This window comes from Anas platyrhynchos, chromosome 2 (assembly GCF_047663525.1).
Source record: "Anas platyrhynchos isolate ZD024472 breed Pekin duck chromosome 2, IASCAAS_PekinDuck_T2T, whole genome shotgun sequence".
NCBI classification, from domain to species: Eukaryota; Metazoa; Chordata; class Aves; order Anseriformes; family Anatidae; genus Anas; species Anas platyrhynchos.
This window is the reverse complement of record NC_092588.1, coordinates 24,336,549-24,358,565: the sequence shown is the minus strand read 5'-3', so window position 1 is coordinate 24,358,565 and position 22,017 is coordinate 24,336,549. Positions and strand designations below refer to the sequence as shown.

General features: G+C 42.0%; 2 protein-coding genes across 5 annotated transcripts in view; one reads left to right on the top strand and one right to left on the bottom strand.

Annotated features, from left to right (window-relative positions):
• RAD54B (RAD54 homolog B) overlaps positions 1-7,793 on the bottom strand; it is a 56,582-nt gene extending 48,789 nt beyond the window's left edge. Inside the window, exons 1-3 of one of the 2 annotated variants that reach the window (XM_027452474.3) lie at positions 7,635-7,793; positions 4,735-4,888; positions 3,861-4,035 (exon numbers count right to left, since the gene is read on the bottom strand). In XM_027452474.3, the coding sequence (XP_027308275.3) occupies positions 3,861-4,035; positions 4,735-4,872 (313 nt within the window). In that variant the 5' untranslated portion in view covers positions 4,873-4,888; positions 7,635-7,793. Of the gene's footprint in view, positions 1-3,860; positions 4,036-4,734; positions 4,889-7,084; positions 7,232-7,634 lie in introns of those variants that run through there. The other variant, XM_038173607.2, reaches the window with a different exon arrangement.
• On the top strand, positions 7,753-21,780 carry LOC101792930 (RING finger protein 151). Of its 3 annotated transcripts, none has more exons than XM_072034456.1 (8): positions 7,753-7,875; positions 9,403-9,499; positions 11,046-11,163; positions 11,867-12,092; positions 13,127-13,266; positions 14,954-15,116; positions 16,470-16,590; positions 17,547-21,780. In XM_072034456.1, the coding sequence occupies exons 4-8, from the start codon at positions 11,887-11,889 to the stop codon at positions 17,781-17,783; spliced, it is 867 nt and encodes a 288-aa protein (XP_071890557.1). In that variant the 5' UTR covers positions 7,753-7,875; positions 9,403-9,499; positions 11,046-11,163; positions 11,867-11,886; the 3' UTR covers positions 17,784-21,780. The 3 variants fall into 3 exon arrangements, with proteins under 3 accessions (XP_071890557.1, XP_038029536.1, XP_071890558.1); XM_038173608.2 differs by having other exon boundaries at positions 11,791-12,092; XM_072034457.1 differs by lacking the exon at positions 7,753-7,875 and adding an exon at positions 8,067-8,208.
• Positions 21,781-22,017: the final 237 nt, after the last annotated feature.

Below are 22,017 nucleotides of genomic sequence, written 5' to 3'. Positions count from 1 at the left end.
TATTAGGAGCTACACGTGGTTACCCAGTATCTTTTACCCAAAGAGTTAACTGCTTTACCAACTGTTTATGAAAACATGTGAGGGGCCCACTGAACTGCAGCTCCACCACTAAAACAGGCACACAGTAAAAATACTCAACGGGAATATCTTTTCCAGCTCAATTTGTAAAGGGCAATAATGAAATAATAGAAATTACAATTAATACTTGCAAAGATACTTCAGTAACTCTAGCAATGGTATGTTTCCTTATAAGATGTCAGGTGTGAATGTCTTTGGTTGTGTTATCTAGCAACTGGAAATAGGCTGAAATTGCACAGTATGAAAAAAAACCTCCAAATAGCAATTTTTTTAATCCTCTGATTAACAGTGATAGGCAATTGAGTGGTGAAGCCAAAAGCTGGAGGAGCCAAACAACCCCATTATGAAAATAAAAATGACTTAACTGAGGAAAGAGGTTAAACTTTACAGGCCAACAAACTCAGCAAACATTAGCATCCCAGGGCGGTTGGAAAATATATTCACAACTCCATGCAAATAATATCTACGGTTAACATCATAAGCATGAAAAACACTCTGTCATCATCGGGCCAACACTTTAATCCTGTTCTGAAATACAGTTACAATCTGTCTGCGCTGCTAGTTCAAAGGTAATCTCCGAGTTTGGCTTCTGACAAAGCTTCCCTTAGAAGAAGCATTAAGAGATGGTAATGATGGATGAAAGACAAGGGACAAGAGCTGTTCGTCTCCTCGTGTGATGTAGCAAAGCCAGAGGAGAAACAAGTCAAGGTTCTCCTAGATTAAAAATGCCAACAGAAAGTAAACTGTAAACCCAGATAATAAGCATAAATTAAATTTGTTATATATATATTTACATATAAAATGTTAAGTTGAAGAAGGTAGTGCAGGTGAGAACCCCAATCCTGGCCAATCCCTCTTACTAGCACCATATCTGAATTCATCACCTTGCAGAGCATAAATCCAACAATGTAATCCAGACAGAGCACTAAGACACCGAGGAGATATTGGTCAGAAATTTGCCTGTCTGGGGATTCTTCAAATTATTTGTGTTTGTTTTGTACTTGGTTACAGGACCTCAGAACGGAATGAGGACAAGTAGAAAACGAGGAGTTTTAAGAACTGAAATAATAGTCCAGACACATAAATTTCAATTTCTGTTCAATATTTCTGGGATGGTGAAGTAACTTTCGCTTCTAAAGACACACAGACTTATCCAGTAGAGGTGTATGAGAAAAATAAGTGACCTCCCCACAGCACACCTGTTGGCAGTGGCGATGAATATTATGTTCTGAGTATGAAAAAGGGACCAAAGTGATTGCCACATCGCCTGCCTCTGGAAACAAACAAACAAAAGAACCCGGGCTGATTCCTAAAGCAGTAATAAAGTTTATTTTCCTACAAAGATGTGTATTTATGAAGAAGCATCATTTTCCAGTATTCAGAGCTCACCATAACCACAATTAGTAATCTGCTTGTTGAATGCCGCAACCTTGCATCTGAAATAGCTTCGAGCCCAAAACTGGCACCACCACCACAGCTCTCTTAAAACTACACCACATCTCTAGGTTTCACCCTACAACAGTTGCTACAATCTTACTAAAACCTCTTTAGAGGTTTTTATCTCATCTTGCAGAACTTCAGGGTCCTTCTCATTTTACTTTTGTTAGTGAAATTTTAGGAAATAAAGCCTATTTTGAGAAGAAGGCTAGAAAAGCAAGTATTTTTTTAAGCTAGACATGCTGTAATTTTTAGATTGATGGTATCTGATCAAATCCTTCCTTGTCTACACCCAGAAAAAAGGACACCGTGTGTCAGAGAGCAAGTTTTATTGAAAGCATGCGCAGCATTCTCGGGGCTGGGTTTCAGAAAGATAAAGCTCAACGAGCCGTGCAGTTGTCCGACTGCCCACAGGTGTTCCCTAAGAATTTCAGTGGAAGCCGGGGTATTTATTTACACATTCCACTGCTGCACTGGCAACCCAAGCACAGCAGCTTTCAGCACGATATGGAGTTAGCAAACAACTTATCATGCACATTAAATGGTACTGAGACAGTGAACCAAAATAATGCATGCACACAGACTGTAAATCTTGAAATTGTCTTAACGCCCCTTTAATAGGGAAGTCTTTTTTTGTTTGAAGAGACCAACAGTCAGATATAATCCCATTAGGACATTAATAAATAAAGAAATAAATCAATAGTGACTCTGCTTTTCACAACTGGTTCCCATTGCTTTTGAGTTTTGAATTGCTTTGACAAACCAAGCTAATTCACACTACTTTTAAAATCCTTACTTTATACCAGGTTTTATCAGAGCTTTATAAGGAGTTGCAGGGTTAGCCCCGTGGCACGAAATGATTTGGTCGGTCACTCAGCGAGGAGTGCAACATCAACGGAAACAGATCACAACAGAGAACCCACACCAATTGCACGTGGGACACATGATACCAGAAAATATTTAGTATCTTTTCCCTTTCACAATTTTTTGTTGTTGGGAAGACTGCCGATTTCCCCTGCAGGCCACAGGAAGGTTATTTTGGGAAAAAAATCCGCCAGTTATCTTTCTAATGCACTGCCAGAGAGAACCAGCAGGCACAAATTTGCGCAGATGTATGGACAGGGAAGCAGGACAGCTCAAACAGCTTGTCCCACACACCCCGAAAGGTCTCTGCAAGTATGGGCACCACGGGAAGAACTGGGAGTTACAGCACGCTGCAGATAAAAACAAAACCCATAAAATCAGGCATAAAAGATGGCTGAATTGTCCCACATTATTCCTGCCAAAGAGAGCACCTGATGGAATTGGTCCCCTGCCCCAGGGGCCCATCCAACCCCATTTTCTGAGGGTGAAAGCCAACAAGAAGAGTGAATAGGAAAGGTTCTTCAGAGCACCTGATGGAGTGAAGGGGGTTGTTCCCTACCTGGGTGTGGAACTTAGAGGATGCTTGAAAGAGCGCCGGGGATTGCACAAGACTTATAATGCAATTCTTAGAGGAAAAAACAAAAAAAATCTGGAGAGCTGGGCATACTGCCTGGCTGTGGCTGTCAGTGGGTGATCATCAGCAAACATCGAGCTGGGCTAACTGGGAAATACAAAAAGGGGTTCGGGAGGCAGGTTTTGGAGCAGCCATGAATCTGGGCCAGATACTATAGAGACCAGAGGGTCTCTACACACGAAGAGTAGAAAATGAAGACGCTCAACCCCACTGTTCAGGTCCATCAAAGTCCGTTTGCTACCTTTCAGGTGCTTCACTACCTTTGCAGTGCTTACTAATTAGCTTTTCTGAGTAATACTCATTATCAGGGTAAAAAAAATAATGAATGGCACACATGAGAGAGCAGAGCCAGTCCTGCTCTGGTTACACGGGGTTAACAACCCACGCTTGAGCCTCAATACCCACCAGATACACCAAATAAAACTGCTCAGATCTTGCATTGAAGAAACTCTCAGAAACGTGAATTCCCTCAGTATGGTTAGCATTCTCTGCATGAGGCCAACAACGCATCCAAATTACAACACTTCTCTATTATTTGGGGAATCCCAACTCTCTTTGTGATGTTACCCTGGGTAACAGCAAGTTGATAAGTACTCTTCTCAAGGACACACACCTGAAGAGCAGCACTACCAACTGCCTCTTAAGATGTCAACTTTTTGAGTTTGTTTTCCATTTAAGAGACTCATTTAATGTTTGTTCCTGTCACACTCTACCAAGTAGAGCGCCAAATAATGGTCCCATTGCACAACACGTTAGTATTTAATAAAAGTTTAGGAAGTAGCACGTCACTCATAAGCTTTTAAATTCTCTCACGTTACACAGCAGTAAGAAAGAACGAGCATCTTACCGGCTTTGGGCGTTCTTAGCATTTTCATTTCCAGCCTGCTGCACTTACTGCCGCTGTTCCACGCTGTTGTTGTCTTAACTTTTGCAGTTGACTCCACAGGTTGTGTAAAATTTACAGTTTGATTCTGGCTGTGTATTTTAGAAAGCTCTGAATCACTTCCCTGTTGCTCATTTATCTGCAAAAGAGAAACAAGATCAGGATAGCAATTCCTTCGAGCAGTTAAAGGGAATTTTTTTAAAAAAGCAACCAGAAGGAATCTTAATAGACACGTGATCCTCATTATCAAACTATCTAGATAAATATATAAAACATTACACAAATATACACATCCCGGTGTTCAGAACAGTAAGTGCAGGAACACAATACCAAACACTGGTTGTGCAAGTAGTTTATGACATGATTTAATAGAAGTCTTCTACAGATAAAATTAATAAAAACTGTCGTGTTCTTTTTGGTCGATACTGAAGGTTTCAGAGGAAGTTTCTTTTAGCAAAACTGCAATTTCATTGTCATTTCATTAATAAGTATCATGTTTTCTGAAACTGCTTTTGTCACAGCATTCCAAACATTTGAATTCAAAGTCCAGGCCAACGTGCCTCGTCTGCATTTAGAATTGTATTTGGGCTCAATACTAATTACCTTTATTACCTATATTATTAATACTTATTATTTTTATTCTAAAGTCATTTTTCTGTATGCATTTCAGAGTGAGAGAAACGTATTTAGATCAAATCTTGTAAGAGCAAAGGTACCAACGTCTGTTTGAAACAGATTGATTGTCTAAGCTAGAATCGTCTGTGGTGAGCTCAATGCTACCTTTTAGTAACAACGGTGTTCAAATAGATATAATTTTTAGTGCATTGTTCAGTTTTACCTCCTTTAATTTCATGTCTTGGTCCACCTCCTTAGTTTCAGTCTTGGGACAGAGCGCATTACTTTTTCCTGGTGGTATAAACCTCGGCTTTTTGGCTACATTTCCTAGCACTTGACTTGGAGCTGCCGATCGCCTCATATTTGGTTGCACTGCTCTGGAAAAAATGAAGCAGATAAAACAACTGAAGTCAGAACAGGCTTAAATATATAAATAGATCCATAGGGAACAATAGAAACATACTTGAAAAACAAAAACAAACAAACAAAAACTTGCATAGCATAAAAGATTTTCAAATAACAATTTTAATTCATAAACATAACATATGAAAAAGAAATCCAATTGCAATGCCTTGTTTAAGTACTAAGAAAGATAAGCTACAGCAATTTCTGCAGTTGAACCTTTCATTTTTCATTTGAAAAGCCAGAAATGCAGTTCTCAAGAGCAAGAAATGCTCTGGAGATGAACGATATTGGGCTTCTTATCAAACTGCCATATCATCTTCCTTATCATCAACTGAGGTAACAGAACTAACTATTCTAAAAACTTATAATTTTGAAAAAAAAATTAGTAAAAAATGAACAAGGAATGGTGAAGTTATATATCATTTCTGGAAGTAGCACTTTGCATCAGACAGTCAATTATACAGAATCACAGAATGGTTTGAATTGAGAAGGACTTTAATTTAATTGAAAATTAAACTGTTCTGCAGCAAAAAGAGGCTGCTATGTACAGGACACCTGAGCTGCTCTGATGCAAAAGATGGGTAGTGAAGGAGGCCAAGAGCGCAAGGACAGAAAGTCGACTCTCATGTTTAGAAAAGTAGTGCCTTTGAGAACTTGATGTTCCTTGCATTTTTTCTAGTGTTCCTTTGTGGTCTAAGGAAAGTCATTTAACCCAAACTTTCTGACAGTAGAGATTTGTCCAAGTGCCTGATTTAAGAATCAGTCTCGTTTGTAGTAACACTGAATACTTGCAGGTGCAACTGGAAGGTGCAGTCTGAATACATTAGCTGTAGAATGACAAAATGGTTTGGGTTGCAAGGGACCTTAAAGCCCACCCAGCTCCAGCCCCCTGCCATGGGCAGGGACACCTCCCACCAGCCCAGGTTGCCCAAAGCCCCATCCAGCCTGGCCTTGAGCACCTCCAGGGATGGGGCATCCACAGCTCCTTTGGGCAGCCTGGGCCAGGGCCTCACCACCCTCTGCATGAAGAATTTCTTCCTAACGTCTAATCAAAATCTACGATTAGATTTGGATATTGGTCATTCCAATATCTAAGAGAAGTTTGGAATTCAGAAAAGAACGACCTCAAAATTACAGCTGAGATTACCACTCTGAACTACGTGCACTTGAACAGTGGAAGGAATGTACTCGGTGTTTTCCATTGAACTAGAAGACCATTATCCCCCCAACCAACCTCAGAACAAAATCAAGCATACACTAAAATTAATATGGCAAAGTATACCTGCAACCATTCAAATAAAAAAGCTACAATCTTAATACTTCAAACAAGAAAAAATAATCCAATAAAGTAACCCAGCAGCTCAAATGACAAAGATAAGCATGGCACAGCAATTTATGAACACACTTTCACCAACTGCAGATCCAATCACCTCCACCATCCTGGAAGTATTATTTGCATCCTGTTCCAAGAAGCACTGTGTATTACTGGGCTTATTTATTTTATTTTACACTATTCTGCACTCCAGTGGCCTACCGGGGCACAACAGCTTTTCTTTCCCAGGTCTGCACAGAGCTAGTAACAGAGCACTATTAAAACACTTTGCAGGCATGCAGACATGATCTACACTGCTGACAGTACTGCTGTCTCGGTTACATCTGCACATATTGGCATGATTTGCACATAAATGATGCTGTTTCTAGATGTAAACCTTGATGGCACAGCAGCCTCCTGTAACTGCTATTACTCCCACGGTGGCTGTGCTGTTAAAAATACGAGGGAAGAAGAGGTCTCTGTCAAGAGTTGTGGCAGCTCACACAAATTTGGCCTGCTGAACAGCACCGTTAGCACCTCACGGGATATGGGAGTAGCTCCGTCATGGTAACAGGAGGGTGGTCAAGAAATGGGCTTTCTCTACCCAGCCCTGTGGGTGACGGTGAGACTCGGTCTTTTTATAGGATTGGCGCAGGCATGGCCAGGCCGAGGAATAGCTCCAGATGCCAGCTAATTTGACCAACAACCAAATGTGCCCTTTGTAAGGAGAAAGTCACCAAGAACTGGAGTCTTTTTGTCCTTGCAATATGTTGGGTTTGGTTCTGGAGAAGCTGCTGGAGGCGACGATAACGGCGCTGCTCTGAGCAGTCACCCAACCACACCACAAGAAGCGTACCGTGAAACCACAGCCTAAAACGCCTCCCAGCTGCACCTGTTTTTGCAAGCAACGCACTCCGTGGCGTGTTTCTCTCTGCACATCTGCATGGAAAGGAAACACAGACACAAAAAGGACTGGGAAGCGGGGCAGGCTCAGCCCCACCACAGGGCAGGCAGCCACGGTAGCACCAGCCCGGGGGCTGCTCCCCACAACGCTGGAGGCTCCTGGCACACCCGAGCAGGCTGGAAGCTTTCTGGACGCGGTCAGGAAGCTGTAACACGGGAATATTTTGTATTTTTTTCCTGCAGGCAGAGAGCTGTGCCCTCGGGTGTCGGGATTAACCTGGGGGGGACTCGAATCGAGCAAGGATTTGGGTACAAAAAGCACCGCGATCGCTGCTAGCTACCCACGCTGCGCGGGTATTTAGCATTTAGCGTAACTAAAAAAACTAATTAAGGAAGCTGCCTCGCACAGGAGGCTCGCAGGAGACCCGCACCGAGCCCCGTGAGGGCCGGAGCCGCCCGAGCAGCCCCCGCTCCCTGCTCCCCGCCCGCCGCCCCTGCCCTACCTCAGGCCCGGCCGCTCAATTCGCCCGCCGCCGTCCCCCGCCGGCCGCGCTGCGCATGCGCCGGGCACCGCGCCTCAGCCAGCGCGCATGGCTCGGGGGGTAGGGAGCCGCCCTGTGCCACACTCAAGATGGCGGCCGGGCCGCGCTGGGGGCGGGAAGGGCGACGCGCTGCCGTCAAGCGGCGCTGCCGCAAAAGGGCCGTTTGCGGCGGGCGGGGCCGTGAGGCGAGCGGCGGCGGCAGGTGGGTGCTGGGGGAGCGCCCTCAGGGCTCCCTCAGGGGAATTTGGGGCATTTATGGCAGAAATCAGCCCCGTTCCGCCCCGAAAAGCGGCCTTGGTGGCTCCTCAGGGCTCCTGAAGTGCCCTGGTGCCCCTCGTGGCTTTGCTGAGCCGCCTGCGGGCAGGGCAGGGCTGTGGGGAGGGCTGTGGGAGGGGGAGCTCGGCCCAGGCTGCTGTGGGAACCGCGTTGAGGGGAGAACTTGGAGGACCTGAGGCAATTCGCTCCTAAAAGCAGCTGGTTCCCCGCTGTGCCCCAAGTGGCTGTAGAAATAGCGTGTGTTGGGGCGCTTGAAGGGGTTAGTCCGCTTCTTCGGGCATCAGTGGTGTCTTAAAGTGGCCTACAGGGGCTGTGGCACTGCCATAGGGCACCCCAAAATGTCACTTCTGTGTTGCCTTTGTTGTGTTGTCTTTGGGGGAGTAGGAGCTGAAGCAGTCACATGTTAATGGCACCCCAGGGCTGGGCCCGGCACGAATTGCTTGTTCTTCCACCCACAAAAAGCTTCTGGAAGTGTGTCATAGCGATGCACGTCTTTAGTGTCATCGTGATTCTGACAGCCTTTGTCTTGTCACATAAACACTCTTTAAAAATTACAGAAACTACCCTAGAAGAAAAAAAAAATGCCGGTCACTAACATATCACAGTCCTGCTTTTACAACAGAATGGTTTGCTGTGCTGGGTGTTAGGCAAGCTGTTCCTTTACGTTGCTGGGACCTGCCTACCACCTGTATTTTCTCTATTTTTACACCCACCCAAAAACCCTCTGAAGGCAGAGCAGAACACAGCTCAGGGCTGCCTTCAAGCGTGCGTCTGCCTGGCAGTCTGGGGTGACAGCCACTGGAAAAGGATTTCATGTCTGCTGATTGTGGCTGGGATGGAGTTAATTCTCTTTGAGATAGCTGGCATGGTGTTATGTGTCGGATTTGTGATGAAAACACATTGATAACACGCTGATGTTTTAGCTGGTGCTGAGCAGCATTGACACAGAGTCAAAATCTCTTTGTTTCCATGCTGCCCTGCCAGCAGGGAGCTGGGAGGGGACACAGCCCGGCCAGCTGGCCCAAAGGGACCAAAGGGATATCCCGTGCTGTGTGAGGCTGTGCTCAGCAATAAAGCCAGAGGGAAGTTTGCCAGGGCTGCTGTTGCTCAGAGGCTGGCTGGGGATCAATTTGCTGGTGATGAGCAGTTCCATTGTATGCTGTTTGTTTTCCTTGTGTGTTTCTCTTTGTGTTTCTTTTTCCTTGTTGTTATTTTTTTTCACTTGTTAAATTGTCTTTATCTGAACCCCCAAATTGTCTCACTGTTACCCTTCTGATCCTCTCCCCTGTCCTGCTGTGGGGTGAGCAAGCAGCTGCGTGGTGCGTAGCTGTCTGCTGGGATAAGCCACAACGCTGGGGGAGATCGTTGCACGTCGTGAGGAATTAAAAAAAAAATAATTCAAGCAATGGAAAAGCGAATAGCATGTGATAGCTTCTGGTTTCTTGCCTTCCAGGTTTGGCATCTGCAAATTGCAGGTTTCCTCAGGGACAGCGGTGCTGGTAATGGCCAGGTGATGGGCAGAGCTGTGGACCAGAGAAGCCAGAGGCAAAGTAAGGTTTGGAGCTGTTAGTGGAGTGCGGGAAGGCAGTGACACCTGGTGTAAATTTAAAGTCAAGAAAGGAGAAATTACAGGGAGGGAGAAGAAATTGAAAGTGATGTAGTTCTGCGGTGAAAGCACCGAGCAAAGTGATCTGTACTGCTAGAGTGTATGGCAGCTGGCTGATCTTCTCCCTCTGCTTATTTCTTGACTAAGTACATCTCTTGAAGGGAAAGCTGCCTGTGGTCCTGGCTAAAAATGTGCCCTGACCCATCGTACAAGCAGCAAGGGTAGTGGTGGTGTGTAGGGATGTTGCTGCTCCAGCATCAGTCCTTGAAACATACCAACTGATTGCATTGTTTACCTCAGACACATTTATCGCACTCGTTTTTCTGACAAGCACAAACGAAGTTTTGGTTTCCCACTCAATAAAAACGCTCTTTCCTGCATGCTGATACTCCTGAAACTTGCTGAAATAAGCTAACAGCGCCTCAAAGATCCAGTGTTCAGGGAACAGAGTGTGTGCAAGCTGTAGCTGACAGCGTCCGCAATTCCCGTGGAAAAGAAACCCTGGAGCAGCAGAAATAGCGAGTTCTGCTGATATGTATTGTGGCTCTGTGAAAGTTTTCTGCAAGCTGAATCCTCTGGGATCCACCAAACTAAGATCCAAAGCCTGCTAAATGCAGACTGCGAAATCTGCCTGGTACCTTGTCAGGAGCCTGGAGCGTGCCACACGCTGCTGTGGTTAGTAGGAACAAAACACAGCACTGAAACCATAGCAGATGACGTGTTTTGTTTGGGCAGTGTACGTGCTGGCCTGTGTTATGCATGCTCCCATTGCAGGTTTTATTAACTTTAATCTTAGCAGTCACCCTGTTAACACAAGCGTCTCTCACATTCAGTAAAGATACACTTTGTTACTCAGATATTTAAGATCTTCCCAATTCCAGATTTATATTGTATTAATGAAGAGGAACCACCAAGTTATTTTTTTCCCTCTAGAGCAAAATATTTCTTTAGTCATTATCAATATTACTGTAGTCATTAGAGATCCTTACTGTTCCTAACCAGGTCTAATTCAGACTGAGAGCACCCTAAACAAACAAATCAGATCTCTGACCAGCTAGCACAGATTATCTTTGAATGTTATATTGCAAATACTAAATCTTGTCCTAGGGGATTTAAGTGATGAATTCCTTTTTAATTTTTATAAGTGTGCAACCTTAGTTACGCTGTTTGTCAATGCTATGAATTTGACTGTGGTGGTTTTAAGAACAAACTGTGTATTTAAGGAATAGCATTTTAACAGATTTCAGTTGCTACTTTCCAATAATACTGAGTTCTGTTGTCAGAGAGACTGATGATTTATTTTTTTCCCTAGTCTAGTCAGATCTCTTGTGTTGAATTGTAGGTTTTACAGTGCCATACTTCTTAAAGCTTTGTTTTAATGTTCTAATGCTGTTATGGCAGCTTTCCATTCATCAGCTGGCTGCTTAGGCATAGGACTTGCTAACTTAGGGAACACAGCTGAGCCTTTTTCTTTCTAATTTTTCTTACAGACATAATAAAGCAGTGAAGAGAAACTGAAAGAAGGAAGCACTGCATATGTTAAAGATCAGAAAACTGTTTCTGAAGTATTTGGACAAAAAAAGTATATAAGAAGTAAAATCTAAAGAGGTAAGACATTTTCTTTTTTGTTTCTTTGTATTATTTAAAAATCTCGTAACTAATTAACCTGTAAGCCCTGAATGGGTTTACAGAAGTGATTTTGCATGTTAAGGAGGAAGGCAAAATCTGAACCATTTTCTTCTAAGTGAACTCTGAGTTTTGCCAAATTCCAGTAGGCTTTTCCCGATGGCATTTTGATGAAGGTAGATTGCCTCTTAATTTTTCTCCACAAAACTTTGAAATCAATTTAAAAGGTACTCAGTTTTATAAAATAGATCTTGTAGGAGAAGAAGATAGCTCCTCATGATTTCAGGGCTATTGTGAGGATAAGTTTTGACTTTCTTTTTTATCATAAGTTTGGGCGTTTTTCTCCTCCCCAAATATTAAGTATTTCTCTAAGCATGTGGAGATTTCATGCTCTTCCCTCTGGAGTAGAAGTCTACAATGAGTAGGAAATCTTAGGTTGCTTTTTTTTCCCCTCCAGTATGAAAGCAACGCATAAAGTTGTATGGAGTTCATAAATACAAAGTCCACTGGCTGGTGCTACCCCAGTTACTGGCTCTAAGTGTTTGTGTTGTCACCAGTACAGTTCTATTTCAGCTCTGCATTCTCTGTATTTCTACATTATGCTTCCAGGCCTTTTGTGGATCTAGCCGTAGACAAAGAACAAAGAGGACGAAGGCAGCTTTATTTGTCTTTGTTGTTTTAATAGGTTAGAAGCGTGTGGGAAGCATGGGTTATGACATCGAGCGGTTTGTTGGCTACGTTAACGAAGGGCTCTTATGCTCCATCTGCCGTGATGTGTTAGAGGATCCGCTGCAGGCTCCTTGTGAACACGCTTTCTGTACTGCCTGCATCCACGGGTGGCTCGTTCATCACAGTAACTGCCCTGAAGACAGACAAGCGATTGATGTGTCTGTGCTACGACCTCTGTACAGGTATACAATGATCTCACTGTAAAGATTGTACGAATTTAGGAGTTTTCAACTCTTGTCATTTGCCATTTTCTGGAAACTGATGACCCGCATGGAAGCATTTTGTATTCATTATAACTAACTTTGGAGGTAGGAAGGTTTCAAAATGGAAAGAACGCTTTTGTTCTCCACCTTTTTATATCTTGAGTGCTGATAATAGATGTGTGCCTGGATATTACCCTGAGTATCTTCTACAGTACAGTGCCAAAACTTTCCCGTATCTTTTTAGAGAAAGTGGGCAATGCAGTTCCTGAGAACAAACTGAGCAATGTATATCTGATGTTTTCCTTTTCAGTCCTAAAATCAGTTCGCTTTTTTGTAATTCCTGCTGTCATCAATACTCCCAGTTCCATCAGTAGACACTGCTTGGTGTTTAACTCTTGTATTGTCTAATTAATCTGGCTCAGATTAACAGTTACGTTTAAAATCTTCAGCTGCAGGCATTAAATTAACTCCGTTAGTACTCCCATTACTTCTGTCACTAATGAGAGTTTACTGCATTGAAAATTAAAATGTAACGTACACAGTTCAATTTATACGTTGTTCAACTTACACATCGAACAAAAAACCACCACATTGTTCAAATTTAGAGTTCAATTTATACATTGTTTAGTCTGTACTCACTGTGGCCAGTCTGCTTTGGCATGTTTATAAACACAAGCTAAAACTTAAATGATGAATGATTAGCCAAAGTGTTTGGTGATATCTGCTGAAGTAATGAAAAGGCACAGTTGAATTCTTTATTTCTGAATTGTTTTTTTTATATTTGCACATTTGATTGTGGAGACTGAGTTTTCCATTAACATTCAGTTGTTTATTTTAAGCCTGTTATTTCCAATATTGTCACTTGAATGCTTAAAAAGAAGTAAGTACGGAAACTGATTATTCACAAGTTTTTCCAATAGAAATTTGAATTTTAGTTTCTCTTCCCAAAGTGGAAAATTCAATCTTCTCAATAATGATCAGAGATTTAAGAACAGCTATTCTTTTGTGCATAGATATATGAAAAATGATTTAAATCGTCTTCAGCTGCATTGCAAAAACAGAGAGTATGGCTGTGAAATGGTTTGTTCTCTAGAGTCCATCGACCGGCACGAAAGGGAGTGTGAATACAGCCAGATACCCTGCTCCAATGCTGGTGAGTAACATTCAAAATCAAATCCTATATAAATAAATAAAATATTCAGAGAACGTGTATTTGGCATCTTTCTGTCAACAGGATGGCAACAGTGGCCATTCATTTCTAAACAGAAATTTAAAACTTTTGCATGATCTACTCTTTGCAGAAGTATTTTTAAAGGCAATTTATTACCCATTTATGGCAATCATGATCGTTAGCAACAAACTCTTATCCAAGAACTAACCAAAATGAATGAGAGTAATTTAGACATCTGAAACTCTCAAAACGGAAAGACAAATTCATACATCCACAGAAAGCAAAAGAAATACAGTACTATAATAATACTAACTTTGAAATCCATCGATATAATAGCACCTACAGAAGTCAAACGTGTATAGGTCACAATTTATTAAGCTAGTTGTCTGGTGCACGTGCAGCCACTCACTGTCTCCTGGATTTGACAAAATTATCTTGGAAATGAGAATTTTTAACTAATTTTTTATTTGTTAAATTGATATGTTGGTCTTAAGGCCTTTAAAACAAACCCAAGCTTCCTGAGGAAGAAACATACCATGAAAAAGAAGCGTACTGTTAAATTTTCCCAGCTTACTCCATTCACAATGTTGCACACTCCTAGAAAAACTTAATTTCTAATTAATGATGTTAAGGGCGTAGTTAAGTCTGCCACTGTAATTAATTAAGCTTCAGATTACTGACAGAGTTACAACATCTTGTGGCTGCTGCATGGCATTCAAGGTGTGAGCTCTTCAATTCTTGCTCAAGAGTGCACAAGAGTGTATTTTGACTACCTCAATTACAAATCATTGCAGTTATTAATAAAGCTCTTCTGGAGGGCTCTCTTTTGCAGTTTCCTGTTATGGTTTGTTGGCAAGTTTCATTGCTCTGTTGTTTCAGTTTTCCGGTATCTAATTTTATCCCAAAATGAAATGAAAGGAGCTATAACATACGCTATAGCACACAGTGCCTCTCAGATTCAAAGCTAAGACCACAAGTTGCAAGAATTAGTGTTAAATGTAGCAAAAAGCTATGTAGTGTTTATTTCTGCTCTTAATCACTACCAATTTGCAAAATTTGTATCCTGACATTTCTGTGGAAATGCTTCTATTTTTGCAACAGATAGTAAAAGCTCAGAAATAATTGTTCTTGCTTTTTGTGGCTTAGTATGTTATTCATAGGACCAACCAATGGCTAGGAAAACAATCTCACCTGCTGTTTTACACTACCTGTTCTAGGACCCTTTTTTTTAAAACTTTGATACATTTAAAGAGAAAAGAAATGAAAAACACTGAAGGAAAAAAAAAAAGAAAAAACGTTTGCGTTCTTCAATTCCAAACATTACAAGCTGCTGGTGTCTTAGCTTGGCATCAGTGTTGTCATTGCTGAAGCTGATTTAATGCCAGACCAGTGGCAGAAAACTTGACAAAAAAAAAAAAAATCACTTAATCAATATTTTCAAATAATTTATAAATGTTTTAGAGTTTTTGAGAGTCTGTATTAGTTCCAGTAGTGGTGCTATAAGTACTGAACTTCATATTCTAAAGAATCTGCTTTTTTTCACTTCTTAACAGATTCACAGATGCTTACCTCAGGTTACTGCAGCTTACTTACTGAAGTGGTCATGCTATTAATTATTTAAATGCTGGTGTTGTAAGTGGTTGACTTCATCTCCTTGTTTCCTGTTCAGGCTGCACCATTCAGGTTGAGCGGCGCAACCTTGATGTTCACCTGGCAGTGTGTGAATATCGGAGCCGCGAGTGCCCCAACGGCTGTGGTTACACCATTCTCAGCGCAGAAGACACGCAGCACAACTGTGTAGCCGAGCTAAGAACCGAGCTAGAGCTACTTCGGTACAAATCTTCTGTTTCTTTGCTGTTTATGTTAGTCTGGGCCTAAAATTACTGCATAAAGCACTTCAAATGCTAGCACGGGATTCTGGTATGCGTTACATAGTCTGTTCATGAGTTGATATTGGTGGGCCAGGGTGTTGTTATTTGTCCGTGCAGACTTTAAATTCCTACTGTTTTGATTTTCTTTTGCTGTTATTTTTTGTCCACGTTATTACAAATCCCAAAATACCATTGATTGCAGTTGAACGCAACAGCGAGCTGATTATATAAAATGACAAAATACCTACCAAGAACTGGGCTGAAGTTAGAAACTTTATTTTTCCATTGGCCTGCTACAGACCCAAGGTCACATTATTTAATAATTTAGTTTATAAATTTACAAATTCTCCTGAATATAAAAATCTTTGATTATTTTTGGACTGGTAGGTTTAATCTCACAGAGTCTAATTTTCAATTTTGATAAAAATCATGCTTACCATTTGGTCAATACGCATCCTCTTGCCAGCATTTTCTTATTTCCTCTTATATACTTTAAGATAAATATGCTTATATAAGTGTGTTTTTATTTGTGTGTGTTTTTCTGTAGCTTTTCCTTTCCATGATGTTCCAACTGGGTTTTTTGGTTTTGTGTGTTTGTTTTCCACATTCTTTCCTGTCTTTTATCTTTCCACCATGTCTTGTGTTCTTGACTGTTGTGAAATCTGGCTCAGATCTGTTTTAAATGCCTGGAGGCAGGAGGAATTCAGATATCTGGTTACCGACCCAAACAAGGTTACTGTAGTAACAGCTAGTTTTTGGCTGTGAGTCTGTGTGAGCGATTAGGTTATGCTCACTTATTGCCATCGTTTAGTCTCCACCATAAAAGTGACAAACCGCCATGTTTAGCAAGCCAGTAATATTCACACATTATCCTGACTGCGTGTGCTTAGTAATATCAAGCAAGCATACACTACAAGTAAAAGGCAGTAAATCATTTAAGGTCGTAAATACAAAAAAATCATAGAATTATTTCAGAAATACGATGTATATTTTTCCCTGTGTAGGCTGTCCAAGGTCAATGTGGTGCCCTCTCAGCAGAATACACTTTTTTTTTTTTTTATGCTAGACTTTTTTTTCACCAGGACATTCCATCAGGAAAAAGGAATAACACTAAACACGGCATGATAAGCAGCAAGAACGTGTCACTGGAAACAAATTTATAGATAATGCTATCGTGCCTCCAGAGAGGCATCTTCTAGAGCATGATGGGAATCAGATCTGGCTATCTGCCTGCAAGAAGGCTTTGGGGAATTTGAATTTTATTTTTTATTTTTCTGTGTGAACAAGATGTAAAAAGGAGAAATACTTTTTTAGGTCAGAAATGATCTGCAGAGTGGAGGAGGCAAAGCATGAGATGGAGTCAAGGTTAGATTCACAGAGGAGGCACATGGTCCAGAAAGAGAGCATTCTGCAGAATGAAATCGAAGAACTGAAGGTAAATACGATTCCCTCCCTCCTTTCCCCCACCTTTTCCCCGAAGAGACTAGCGTTTTGCTCTCCCAGTAGCAGCCTTTTCAGAGTCTCAGATAGATGGGAGTTAAATCAAGGATGGGAAGCAAAACAGATGTTAGCATAATGCTTTGCCTAGGCTAATCAGCTCTGAGAAGCAGCCTGAGTGTTGCTTTCGTGCAGTTTATCTACTTCAAATTCATTTGGAGCTGGCCTGGATACCTCTGTACAAGGACTGCATTGTTGTTTGTGCATGTAACACATCAGCAGATCATTCTGAAACCCGTTTTCAGTGTCTAAACAAAGGGCATACATCACAAATCAAACGTAATTAAATATTCTGCCCCTTTTTTGGTGCTGTTCAAAGTGACTTAATCCAGTGCTGCGCTGACACAGAGCCCTGCTGCAGACAGTGGTATTTATGCTAGCAGCTGTGGTCAAAAGGTTGAGAAGTTGCACTGTAAATTAAATCAAATAACAAGCAAAGCCATGTTATCTTTTCACATATCCAGTTCTTATATCATCAAATAATGATTATTAAGCTCCAAAGCAGTGGAGATGCTTCACATAATAAGCTTTTCTTTTTTGAGGGATTTGAGTTTTAAATCCTTGAAGAATATATCAGAACGTAACCAATCCCTTACTTTGGTAGGGCTCTTGAGATAGAAAACTTAAACAGCAACTGGATAAATCCACTTGCTGTTTAACATAGTTCATGAGAAAATTTTTGCACTTGTAGGAAAACTGGTTTGGAATTTTTGAAAAAAGACCATCTAATAAGGTTAATGCTGGGTTGTGTCTTAAATTGCTTACGTTTCCTCTGCTATCAAAACCAGCGTTGCTTTTTCTTTATAACCCACCACACTTACAGGCATGAACAATCTTAACACCATCACTAGGAAAGAGTTTGTTAGTTGCAGGAAGTTTGTATTTGTGTTTCAGAGTCAGATGTCCCGGATGATGTCAGATGTCCGTTCCCTGATGGCTGCGGAGAGGCAGCATCGCCAGGAGCTGGAGCAAGCAGAGCTGGAAAAACGGGAGTTAATGGAGCTGCTGAGGGGGCTGCAGAAGGACTGTCGGTTAAGCACCACAGAGGGAAGCAGGAAGCCAACAGCCTTCCGCCCACTGACACGACTAGAGAGTGCAAAAAGGAAACCCAGGGAAGTGACAGTTATCTAAACAGAAGTAAGCTCAAGAAGCATTTTGTTTTTCCTAATTTCTGTGACCATCTGACAGGTTTTTTTTAATTCTCCGTGAATGATTGGTGAACTTCATATCATTTCTGATTTGTTTGCTTTCTTTTTAAGCCTGGATTACAGTTTTCTGTCCTCTTGGGCCATAAAAATGGGAGAGTTTTCTCTTACAGAACACTGGGTATTAAACCTGGTAATCTTCACAGATGTTTGTAGCTCACGTTTTCCTAAAAAAGGAGGGAAGAAAACTTGATTTCTGTCTCTTCAGTGTGTCATTTACAGAACTCTTTGTACCATGAAAACTGGAATCTTTTAAAGTCAAGGATACTTAAAGGTCTTTTCTTCTCTGGTCTATTAGAGTCCGTTTCAGTCCAGTTTATGCTTATACTTGAAACAGGGGGGGGGGAAAATGTGATTTATCTGTAATGACATTTGGGATGTACTTAATTTGGGGGAAAGTCAGCAACAGAAATTAATAGACTTTGTATCATCTGTAGGAGGTACATCTCCGAGGTGAAAAGAAAGCACTTTAAATTCTAAATCTACTGCTGTGTAACAGCTTCAGGTGAGCTTGACTTACTTCCAAGCTTCTCTTACCTTCCCAGGCTGATACAGACTGCAGGGCTATGTACCAGACCCAAGGTAATCGTGTTACCTAAAACCTGTTACATAGATCTGTGTGCGACATGGAGGTTGGGGGAGGGGCTCTTGCATTTTATTTAATAACTTGAGCTTTTCTATGTGAAAGTATTAGCTTTCTACAGGGTCCTTGAAGCCTAAATTCAGCTTATTCAGCACTCGATATTTTTTAAAAAACATATAAATGCTTTGAGAGTGGTGGTCTTAACCTGCTGGGCAGCTGAACGCCACCACAACCACTGACTTCCCTCCTCAAAAGAAGGGGGGGAGAAGGAAGTAGGAATCAAAGAAAAAGGCTCACATGTTGAGATGAGGATGATTTAATTAAAGGGGAAAGAAAGTGGGGAAAAAAAACAAGCTTCCTTCTGCTTCCTTCCCCTTTCCCAGCTCTTATTGCTGAGCGTGACACCACGTGGCAGGGATGTCCCTGCCCCACCTCTCGCCCTCCTGGTTTGGGGGTGCTGGAGGGAGCCTGGGGGCGGTGTCAGCGCTGTAGTGGGGTTTTTCTCCCTCCAAGTGCAGAGCTTTGAGTAGCTCAGGTTTTCTTTTGGCACGTTTAAGGCTATTTGAGCATTAATGTCCACAGCAGAGGAACGTTTGCATGGGGGCTTGGACTTCGAATGTCTTAGTTCTCGAGTCGCAGCCATGGCAGAGCTGGGATTTTGCAGCAGACTGACAAATACTGGACTGAGGGGATGTATCCCTGTAAGGACTGGGGTATGAGTGAGAAACCTGTACAGCTCGAAGACTTTTCTCTAAACTTCTCACAAAGCCTGTTGGCATTGTTTTCAGACCTATAACTAAGCCATATTCTGCCCTCTGGTGCAGCTCTTCAGTGGAATAGCTGGGGGAGAGCCTGGCCTCCTGTTCACTGAATGTGCTAAATCAGTTTTTGACCTTTCAGGAAAGACGTGTGCAGGTGCAACAGTCTTAATAAACCAATTCTCTAGCTTAGAAAGCAAATAGGATACTGTGCGTGCTTTGCTGTCACTCAGAGCAAAGCTTTTGTGGCTAACACCGTAACCAAAGAGAGAGACAGCAGCCTTCTTCAGCACATACACTACATGAGAAAAACTTGTGGCCAGCGTTCTCCTCATTTCAGGCATTAATAAATCCTTGTAACCTGGTCCTTCAGTGACACTGAAACAAATGCACATGTTCAGTTCTTGTATGCTGAAAATCTAACACGAATAACTCTCCTGTAAAACCTCTTTCTTTTTTCTGACCGAAAACAGTCACAGGAAGAGCTATGACCAAATGTTGATTTGGTTTTCACTTCACACTGTGTGTATTCCAGATTAAACTCCACTCACTGACAGCGCTGAGGTCGTTCTAGCTGCCTCTTCCAAGTCCTGACATAACACATCTCTTCAGCAGCTGTATGTAATGAGGTGGGACAGGGAAACAGTCGCTGTGATTTGGGGATGATCCCCTTCCCTCCCACCAAGCATCCAGTGGTCATTCCACGTCCGTCGGTGTGAGTACTAAAGCTGTAGGTAGAAACTTAGAAAGCTGTGGTCATCTCGTGTTTTCCGTGATTTTTGTGACCGTTTTGGCTTTCACACTGATTTTTTTTGAAGCTTCTTAGCCTCACCAGATCTCGTGCTAGTAGAATCAGGATGTTTTTCTGTGTTCTATAACCGTGTGATTCTGTGATGTGATTTTAATCTACCTTGCTTAATGTGAAAGAAGAAAATTCCTTCAAAATCCTACGGAACTCAGATGAGCTGGAGCATCCGTCCCAAAGTGGAGGGCAGGAACGATCACCCCATCCTTTCCATTCTGACCAGGAAAAAAGCAAGTCATTAGCCCTGTGCTTTTTTTATAACAGGATTTCTGTTTGTTTTGAAGGATTTCACTCACTGATTTCATGACTGAATTCTTTCTGGTGTAGGAAGTAGGGTTTATTTAGTATTTACTTAGCATTCGGTCTGCTCTCTGTCCCTTAATTGACACAGGTGGAGGGAGCTGTGTGAGGAAGCACGCCCTGGGTGGTGCAATCCCTGCAGCTTCCATTTGCCAGCTCTGGAGAGCATTACACGGCATTAGAAAAAAAAATGAGACTAAGTCCTTGTCCACAAGTGAGTACTAAATGCAGTAGTACCAAACCTGCAACGTCCTCAAACAAAAGGGACAGAGCCTATTGTTGAGTAAAGTACCAGAGGTTACAATGAGTTGAGCAAATCCTTTATCTTAGGTTAAATTGAGTGAAAAATAATGATGATATATTTAAAGAAATCATTAAGTGAGGGGTAAGTTTGTATTTTAAAGAAAACCAACATTTACATATTTATTCTGAAGAGGCCAGTTAAAAATACCTTTACATTAGTTCCCTTAAACCGACTTCTCAACTTGAGAGGTCAAATTCAAAATACTGCTCTCTCTGCTTCCTTTAGCGTTAAAGCTACCTTCCCTGTTTTCCTGCTGTCTTTCCAAAGCAAAAATTTGTCAGAAGCCTCAGCCACTGTGGACCTGTGCTGCTCAGATTATTTGGAAAGGGGACGATGAGTTGGGAGTGCTTCTGATAGGGTTAGCTGAGATTTGATGAGACTTAAAATTGAGGCCTCCCCTGCATCTGAGTCAGCTGCAAGACAGAATTTCACCAGCCTTGCTCATTAAGATGACCATTTTTAGTTCGTATTGAATTAACAGTCCTGGGTGAGGTTAATTTAACAGCACAGAATGGGTGAGGTTGGCAGGACCAACAAGTTGACCAACCAAAACATTGACCTCAGGAGGCCAAGAGCAGGTTGCCCAGCACCATGTCCACCTGGCACATACCTACACAAGAGTTTGTCAGGGCAGGAGGGAAGGGAATTATATATCCAAGCAAAAAAAATAATACAGTGATCTCTTTTGACCAGAAAAATGTGGTTTTTTTATCTCAACTGTTAAGTGTTTTTAGGAAAACGTAATGCATTAATAGCCCCTAGTCTAACAAATTAAATTTTCCAGACGCTGCCCTCTCGGATGGTTCTGGCATGGTGCTTTTCTACAGCTGTTTTCCTTCCAAGTGCTGGGTATTTCAGAGGAGCAGTACCAGCCTTTCCTTTCTCGCGTACTGCTGAGCGGAAGAGGTAGGGTAGGTCAGGGAGATGTTACAGGGTTGAGAGATGCCTTGACAGAGACCTACACTTCTATGCAACTTTGTACTAACAAATAACCACTGACTCGTCTTCCAGCATTATGGTTCACTGCCAGCCTAGCTACGTTTTCTACCTTTCTATATACCTGGATAAAGCAGTGCTTAACAGACCTTGATCTGTACAAGAAGCAGTATTTGTATCACTTTGAAGTACACTTTGTATAAAAGTTGAACTAATAAAGGATTATACTGTAATTAATGCCATTTGGGTCATTTCTTTCTGTTACAGAAGTTTGAATATCCCCGTTGCTTGGCTGAAATAATTAGCCTGCTGCCTGCACCACGCAGGAGTTCCCGAATAAACCACACTATAGGGGCAGTGCACTGAAGCAGTTAAGGCCATGTTACCAGTTGTGCATCATTTTGCCAAATAGAGCAAGAACACAGCACTGAAGAAAGCAAGCGTTAGGTCAAGCAGTACCCCCTTCTCATGGAT

Excerpts from the sequence above, each read along its gene's own strand:
- LOC101792930 (XM_072034456.1), top strand. The coding sequence starts at position 11,887 with ATGGGTTATGACATCGAGCGGTTTGTTGGCTACGTTAACGAAGGGCTC. Across the intron at positions 13,267-14,953 it reads GATACCCTGCTCCAATGCTG|GCTGCACCATTCAGGTTGAG; the intron begins GTGAGTAACATT and ends TTTCCTGTTCAG. Across the intron at positions 15,117-16,469 it reads ACCGAGCTAGAGCTACTTCG|GTCAGAAATGATCTGCAGAG; the intron begins GTACAAATCTTC and ends ATACTTTTTTAG.